This window comes from Chlorocebus sabaeus, chromosome X (genome assembly GCF_047675955.1).
Source record: "Chlorocebus sabaeus isolate Y175 chromosome X, mChlSab1.0.hap1, whole genome shotgun sequence".
Lineage (NCBI taxonomy): Eukaryota > Metazoa > Chordata > Mammalia > Primates > Cercopithecidae > Chlorocebus > Chlorocebus sabaeus.
Window position 1 is genome coordinate 105098047 of NC_132933.1, and position 8458 is coordinate 105106504.

Genomic DNA, 8458 nt, shown 5'->3' on the forward strand with positions numbered 1-8458 from the left:
CTTCCCCAGCTGGCTATTTGGTTGGCCAACGCGCTTGCCACTTACGTCATTCACCCGCGCCACCCGGAAGCCGCGGTTCCTACCAACCGTTCTTATTGCTGGCGGCCCTGAGGTAAAGGCCGCGCTTGGGTGTCCCTGGGTGGCCGGGTCCCCGAGTTGGGAGGGGCGGAAGGCTGAGCCCCCAGCTTGAGCCGGACAAGTCGATTCCCAGCGTTGAGAGGGTAGAGATGAACTGTGTGTGAGGCCAAACTGGAGCGGTCAACGTGGTCTTCCCCCTCCCCACTCCCCAGGAGCCCATCATGGCGACGCCCCCTAAGCGGCGGGCGGTGGAGGCCACGGGGGAGAAAGTACTGCGCTACGAGACCTTCATCAGTGACGTGCTGCAGCGGGACTTGCGGTGAGTGACAGTGCGGAGGGCGGGGCGTTTGGAACATTCCACGTGGTGGGTGGGGCGTTCAGAGTTAGGGCCAACCCTTTGGATTGGTGGGCGAGGCGTTCAGAGTCCGGCCCCGCGCTCCTTGGAGCGTGAAGTGGGGATGATATCCGGGGTGCAGTTTGGCTGGGACGTGGCGTTCATAGCAGGGAGCGTGTCAGCGCATGCGCGGCCTCCGATGTTTGACGGATTAGGGCTTGTTTTCTGGAGCCACAGTTCTCAGGTTCAAATCCTGGCTCGGCCATTTTTCATCCTTGTGAATACGTCATACCTCGCCTTTCTGTGCCCTATAAACTTCTCTGTGAAATGGGGAGTTTTCTGGAACCTTCTCCATGCAGTGGTTTTGAGTTTTTCATATGTCCCATCTTTGTAAATAATTTAGTAGCATGGATGCCTGAAACATAGTAGAGGTTCAATAAGTATGAAGAAATATTATTGCAATTTTTGTTAATCTAAGCAAGAAGTAAGGTGTTCAGAACTAGGACTATGAGCGTCCTAAAAGGGATGGAGGATTTTTCTAGGGTGAGGATGGGACATTATGATTGGAGTTCAGTATTGGGAGTGTAGTAATAGTAATAATAGCTAACATGTAGAGAGTTTACCATTTGGTAGGCATTATTCTAGATGCTTTGAGTAAATGCTCATTTAATGCTAATGACTCTACAAGGTAATACTGTCATCTGCATTTTATAAATGGGGAAACCAAGTCCCAAACAGGTTACTTACTTGCCAAAGCCACACATCTATAAAGGACAGAGCCCAGATCCAAACCCAGGCAGTGTGACCCAGAGCCCAAAATTAACTTGTACACTAAAAAGCCTTTTCAGCGTATGGTGACGTGAGAGTCTCAGAGGGTCATGATATGAGGTATACTAGGAGGAATGGGGCTGCCTATTGGTCACCATTGTACTTTCATCCCATCAGAAAGGTGCTGGACCATCGAGACAAGGTATATGAGCAGCTGGCTAAATACCTTCAACTGAGAAATGTCATTGAGCGACTCCAGGTAAAGACTATGGGGTTGGGTATCATTTTTTTGGTGTGTGTGGGCAAGGGAGGGAAATGGGAAGAGAGACTCCAGAGCCAAACCTGTCACGTAACCTAAGAGTTCACCACTGACCCCTACCTCTTTTTCCCTGGCCCCACAGGAAGCTAAGCACTCGGAGTTATATATGCAGGTGGATTTGGGCTGTAACTTCTTCGTTGACACAGTGGTGTGAGTGTCTACCCGCCCCTCTGAGCCCACAGGGTTCAGCTTACCCCTTCCCTCATGCAACATATATTTTTTTGAGTATCTTCTATGTACCAGGCACTATACGAGGTTTATTATCCCAGTAGGATATAAGCTAGGCGCTGGGGATGTGACAGTGAATAAAATAGGACAAAATCCCTGCCTTCCCAGAGCCTCAATTTGGGGAAGGGTGGGGAGCAAAACATAAACCCTGCTAAACAGTGATAAGGACTTCCCCCGCACTTCCTCTAACCTCTCTTTCCTCAGCCCAGATACTTCACGCATCTATGTGGCCCTGGGATATGGTTTTTTCCTGGAGTTGACACTGGCAGAAGCTCTCAAGTTCATTGATCGTAAGAGCTCTCTCCTCACAGAGTAAGTCCATTCCATGAGGATAGTGTGTAAAAATACCACCATTTCCAACACTCTTCTCCCTTTCCCCATGGCTGCCTAGAATGATACTTAAGGACTCATCTCCCCTCCTCCTCAGAGCTGGGGCTGAAGAAATGTGGTTGCAAAGCCCATGTATAGCACATAATAAGCATTCAAAAAATGATTTTTGTATCGTTCATTCATGCAGACATTTATTGGGAATCTTCTGTATGCCAGGCACTGTGCTTAGCAGTGGGAATGCAGCAGTGAACAAGACAGAAGAGTTCCTTGAAGGCTTAAAATCTAGAAGGACTAGACTGTTATACATAAATACAATTATGACCAGATCCATGAGGTCTCAGCCTGTTAGAGTTGGTAACAAGAAAACTAGTTACCTGTGATTTCACTTCCTGCTAATTTTACTATTCATTCACTGTGTTCCTGCCACACTGACCTTCACATGCTTCTTTCAGCACCCCAAGAATGATCCCACCCCAGGGCAATTGCCGTAGCTGTTCTCTCTGCCTGCACTGCCCTTTTCCCCAGTACCCACATGGCTTCTTTTCTCCTCACTCATCTCGCTTAAATGTCGCTTCCTCGATGAGGCCCTCTGTAACCTAACTTTAAAATCACAGCCCCTGGCATGCTTGATTCCCTTCCGTCTACTTTTTTTCCCTAACACTTATCACTCCCTAATATTTACTATGTAATTTCTTGCTTTCTCATATTGTCTCCTTCAATTAGAATGTAAGTTTTACAAAGGGGGAGCTTTGGTTTATATCCCAGGTGACTAGAGTAGTACAAACATAGAGTAAACACTCTGTTTTTGTTTTTAAGAGATGGTGTATCCCTGTGTTGCCCAGGCTGGAATGCAGTGACTGTTTATAGCTGCGATCATAGCATACTACGTCCTCAAACTCCTGGGCTCAAGCAATCCCCTTGCTTCAGCCTGCCAAGTAACTGGGACTATAGGCGCACTGCTGTGCCTGGCTTTGTGTTTGTTGAAATAATTTGAAAGGGTATGCTGGAAGCAAATTAAAGTGGTTATTGAAGCAGATATGTGTTGGTGGTGATGGGAAGAGAAAGTGTGGGCTCCAGTTGAGTTTAAGGCGGGAGTGTCCAATCTTTTGGCTTCCATGGGCTACATTGGGAGAAGATTTGTCTTGGGCCACACATAAAATACACTAATGCTAATGATAGTTGATGAGCTAAAAAAGAAAAAAAAAGTTGCAAAAAAAATCACATAGCGTTTTAAGAAAGTTTATGAATTTGTGTTGGGCTGCATTCAAAGCCATCCTGGACCGCATGTGGCCCACTGGTTGAGGGTTGGACAAACTTGATTTATGGTTTTGTGCAGGGAAGGGCAGTTTGGAGCATAGATGAGGGATTTGAAATGTAGCTAGGGAGGGCCTCCCAGAGGAAGGGACATTTGAATCATTTGACTGAGTGAAGAAGCCATGGGGCTATCTGGGGAAGAGCATTCCTGGCAAGAGGAATAGTGTGCCTGGCATGCTAGAGAAACTACCAAGAGAGGTGAGCTTGGTTTCAATGCAATGAGCATGGGGGCACTGAGAAATACACTTAGATTAATAACATCTCACAAGTGTGAATACCATTGATCTAAACTTCTTTGTTGGTTACATTTATGTCTTCCTACATTCATTTTTTCCAGAGTTGCCTCCCTTAGGGTTTCAGTAATTTTAATCTTTTCAAACCTTTCCAGTCATGGGAAGGACTAGCAGGTGTTAGTGGACCCAAAAGAACCTCAGACCTGCTGAGATTTCTGATTCTTGGTGTTCAGACCAATTAGCATATAGTTTAATGAAATGGCCTGCTTTCATGGTCAACACAATTCTGAACTGATGGTCATTTAGACCAAGTCCAGTTTGTTTGTTTTTGAGAAGGAATTTTGCTGTTGTCGCCCAGGCTGGAGTGCAATGGTGCGATCTTGGCTCACTGCAACCTCTGCCTCCTGGGCTTAAGGGATTCTCCTGCCTCAGCCTCCCAAGTTGCTGGGACTACAGGCACCCACCACCACTCCCGGCTAATTTTTGTATTTTTAGTAGAGACAGGGTTTTGCCATGTTGGCCAGGCTGGTCTCAAACTCCGACCTCAGGTGATCCGCCCACCTCAGCTTCCCAAAGTGCTGGGATTGCAGGTGTGAGCTACCGCGCCCAGCTAAAGTCCAGTTTGTATAAGAAGGCTTTCCTTGTTATGTCACAGGATTTCTGAGCCTATCAAATAGATTTTAATTTTTTTGAGATTCCATGTACTTCCCCAAAATGAAGTATTTAAATTGTCAGTGCCTGCCTCCCTTGCCTGGTCTTTTTGATATACTGACCTGGTCTATTAGTGTGATGAAAAATATGGTTGACTCTTACTGCTTTATTGTAATTAGTAGGACTGTCTAGATGTTTGATTTTTCTAAGAGGTGAGGATTTGAGTCTATGTAGCTGGCTCTCCTCTTTAAAATATTTGGTTACTTGGGATATACTTTGAACTAACTTTCTGGTCATTTCATGTGATCAAAAGTGTCAGTTCTTCCTGTTATTAGTGTATTTCTTTCTTTGGGAAGTAGAAAGGATGAAATCTCTGTATATTCTTTCCTGGTGACACAGAAAGGAGTACACATCCATATCTCATGAATAGACATGTAATTATAGAAGAAACAGCATAACGGCTGAGCACAGTGGCTCATGCCTATAATCCCAGCACTTTGGGAGGCTGAGGCGGGCGGATCACGAGGTCAGGAGTTCAAGACCAGCCTGGCCAAGATGGTGAAACCCTGTCTCTACTAAAAATACAAAAAATTAGCCAGGAGCGATGGCAGAGGTGTGTAATCCTAGCTACTCAGGAGGCTGAGGTAGGAGAATCACTTGAACTCAGAGGGTGGAGGTTGCAGTGAGCTGAGATCACGCCACTGCACTCCAGCCTGGGCAACAGAGTGAGACTCCGTCTCAAAAAAAAAAAAAGAAGAAGAAACAGCCTAACTATATGACTATTCACACTGCCTTACATACTAAATCAGTAGTAATTTGCTTCTCCACATAGCAAATAAAAATCAGTAGTGATAAACATCCCTTTTGTGTTACAGCTAGCATTTGGTGAACTCTATTTTTCTCCCTTTTAAAATGTTGAACTCATAGGTTTTCATAAGCTAAGCTGATACCATTAACTAATTTTGTTCTCTTTTTTGATGTTCAAATTGTCCCTTAGGAGCTGATCAGGTTCATTCTTCCATTATTTAAGCATTACCCCCAGAATATTCTTGAAAGTATTCATGCTCTCTGACAACAACACCCATACTTCATTTATTTCCTGTCCCTAAATGTACACTCAACCAACTTCAGGTTCCTTTGAATGGAGTAATCACTTATTCATTCAGCATACGTTGGGTGCCTGCTCTGTGCCTCACACTGTTCTGGTCCCTGGGGATAGAGCAGGAAACAAAAAAGACCAAAATCTGCCCTCATACGGCTGACATTCTAGTCAGGGGAGACAAACAATAAATGAATGATGTAGTATGTCAGATGTTGACAGTGCTATGGAGAAAGCATATCATGGAGATCAGAAGCATTACCTGCAATGGAACAGTCGTGATTTAAGAAGAATGGCTGACTGGATGTGAAGTGTGAGAGAGAGAGGAGTCCAGGTTTTTGGCTGAGCAGCTGGAAGGATGGAGTTGCCATTATCTGAGATGGAGAAGATAGGGGAGGAGTAGATTTGGAGGGGAAGGTCAGGAGTTTAGTCTGGAACCTGTTAAGTATGAGGTACTTATTAAACACTGAAGTGGAGTTTTAGAAGATGTCATTAAAACTCCTAGTCAAGTTCAAGAGAGAGTTCTGGGGTAGAAATAAAAACGTGGGAGATATTGGTATATACATGGGTTCGTACTACTTTTTTTTCCCAATTTAACATCCTATCTTATTGCTCTCTACTTTTCCAACAGTATTTAGTTTCATTTACCCCTCAAACTGACTCCTACATTGACAGCACAATAAAATCCACATTCCTTATCATTATATCAAGACCCTGCCTGATCTAACCTCCTCCTACCTCTTGGACCTTGTCTTACGCCACTTTCCCTCACCACTCACTTAATTTCTAATGCTCTGACCTCACTGCCTCTCAAACAGCTCTTTGTCGCCTCTTGGCCTTTTTGTGGAAAAGGCCTTCCTACTGCTTAACCATTAGGCATTCTTTGGTTCCTTCTCATTCTTCATTCTTCAGAAAGGCCTTCCTTGACCCTTTATATCAATTAGGATTCTTTTGGGTGAGATCTGATCCAAACTGGCTTAGAGAAAAGGAGTCAACTGACTGGTTCATGTAATTCAACCTCCTTCCTCTGCCACAACCTTCCCTTGGCTCCCATCTCACTTAAGGTCAAAGCCAGGGTCCTTACCATGGCCTTGTAAGCTTCACACAGTCTGCCTCCCTCATTACCTCTCTGACCTCACCTCTTACATTCCCCCTTCACTTATTCTCCTTCAGCCAGAGTGGCCTGTTTGCTGCACCTCAAACATGCCAGGCACACACCCACCTCAGTGCCTTTGTGTTTGCTGCCCCTTGTGTGTGGAACACATCCTCCATATAGCCACCCTACTCAAAATTCACTGTCTTTAAGTCTTTACTCAAGTGCTTCTCAGTGAAGCCATCCCTGAGCCCTCTATTTAAAATTGCAGCCCCCCACTCCCGTACTCCTTATTCTCTCTCATTTTTAAATTTTTTAATTGTAGTTAGAACCATCTGACACAACATCTTTTATTCCATCAGTTTTTTTGTCTGTCTCTCTTTACAAGAATTTGAAGTCCATCAGGCCAGGAGTTTTGTTTGTTGTGTTTGCTGCTATTTCCCCAGTGCCTAAAATCGCCTGGCATACAGTAGGCATTTAATAATCTTTGAATCAGTGAAAACCAGATGGTGGCTTGTCATTTCTGCATAGGAGTGAGCCAGGTGGAAATCATCCAAGATATAAGTAGATCTTGAAGTGATAAGGAAGGGTCCTCCTCATACTCATAAGTGGGGCCCATTTTGCCCTTTGTTTCTTTTCTCTAGGCTCAGCAACAGCCTCACCAAGGACTCCATGAATATCAAAGCCCATATCCACATGTTGCTAGAGGTGAGAGCAGCTCACCCCACTACCAGACTCTGTGTTTAGGGTGGTGACCTGAAGAAAGGAGAGAGCGAAAGAAGGGAAGGACCATCTTTCCCTTTAAACGAGTCAAGGGAGGGAGGTCAGAGCAAGCCTGGGGGCGTAACCCAGACTCAATCTTTGTTCAGTCTCTTCTGTCCTCTTTTTCAGGGGCTTAGAGAACTACAAGGCCTGCAGAATTGCCCAGAGAAGCCTCACCATTGACTTCTTCCCCCTATCCTCAGACATTAAAGAGCCTGAATGCCTTTGAGTCACATGGCCCTTCTTTTTCCCCATAAACCCTGCTGGTTGCCACGGGGCCTGTTCCTAGGGCACAAAGTTACTGAGAGACCCAGAGATCCAGTCTCTTTCTGTGGAACCTCTAAAATGCCCCAACAGTCCTGCCTCCAGCCTGTTGCCTGGCAGCATTTGCCAGTTGACCTTGTGCACTGCCCTCTCTCCTGTCATTTTGGCAACCTGGGCCCCCACCTCACCCTTCCATTCCTTTTCCTAGACACCACCCTTTGAATTGCCATAGAGAATGGGCCAATTCATGGTGGAGGTTTGTTCATTCCCACAACAATCAAAGGGCCCTAAGGTTTACCCTTTCACACACCCAATCGTTACCCTAAATCCATCTCAGCCCTACCTTGTCCTAGCCCCTGCTATTGTAAGTGGTTCCAGCTTCCAATAGGCACGGAGCTGGATCCCGCTCTCCCTAGTCCGGCCCCTATTCTAGGTTGAGTCCAGCCTCCGCCAATCAACGCAGAGCCAGGTTCCTCCCCTTTTTAACTCTGGCCACAGTTCAACCCTGCCCTCTGAAGGCATTTCGTTTCTGCCACTCAATGCTCCTTCGTGTGCCTGACAGCCATCCTGCCCTCCTACTGCCGTTGTGTTCTAAATTCGTCTTCTACCCAGCTCTATGGTCTTCTCTAACCAAAGAATAGCCCTGCCTGCCTACGCGGAGCCCAGCCCGACCCACTCCCGCCGACTGCTACGCCCATTTCTATACAAGTCCTGCTTCCGCTGAGCAGCGTGGCGTGCGGCACCACCCCCTTGGTGTTTTGGCAGGGGTCTAGGAGTCCCTCATCCGCCAATCAGAGAAAAACAGGGCTACCCACCCCCGTCCTTGGAGGCTGTCTTCCATCAATCCCATGTAAGCCAATCAGTGTGAGGCAGCCCCCCGCCCCCTACACACACGCCCCAAGCCTCGTCAGTTGCTCACAGTCCGTCAGTCCTTGAGCCAATCGGCGTAGAGCACCGGGAAGGCCGAACGCGCCTCCTCGGGACT

At 46.4% G+C, this 8458-nt stretch overlaps 1 protein-coding gene and 1 long non-coding RNA gene across 2 annotated transcripts; both read left to right on the plus strand.

The window, feature by feature from the left end:
• Positions 1-296: 296 nt before the first annotated feature.
• On the plus strand, positions 297-7438 carry UXT (ubiquitously expressed prefoldin like chaperone). The gene is made up of 6 exons (XM_007991549.3): positions 297-397; positions 1358-1439; positions 1582-1649; positions 1932-2039; positions 7092-7155; positions 7339-7438. Exons 1-6 carry the CDS (start codon positions 300-302, stop codon positions 7390-7392), a joined length of 474 nt encoding a protein of 157 aa, XP_007989740.2. The 5' UTR covers positions 297-299; the 3' UTR covers positions 7393-7438.
• On the plus strand, positions 2047-3091 carry LOC119622036 (uncharacterized). Its single transcript, XR_005238631.2, has 2 exons — positions 2047-2411; positions 2874-3091. It is a non-coding gene; the product is annotated as an uncharacterized lncRNA (long non-coding RNA).
• Positions 7439-8458: the final 1020 nt, after the last annotated feature.

What these genes read in the sequence shown, in the direction of transcription:
- UXT (XM_007991549.3), top strand. Translation starts at nt 300, where the DNA reads ATGGCGACGCCCCCTAAGCGGCGGGCGGTGGAGGCCACGGGGGAGAAA. An exon ending in TTCTTCGTTGACACAGTGGT is followed by an intron (nt 1,650 to 1,931) that starts GTGAGTGTCTAC and finishes CTCTTTCCTCAG; the next exon opens with CCCAGATACTTCACGCATCT. An exon ending in ATATCCACATGTTGCTAGAG is followed by an intron (nt 7,156 to 7,338) that starts GTGAGAGCAGCT and finishes CCTCTTTTTCAG; the next exon opens with GGGCTTAGAGAACTACAAGG.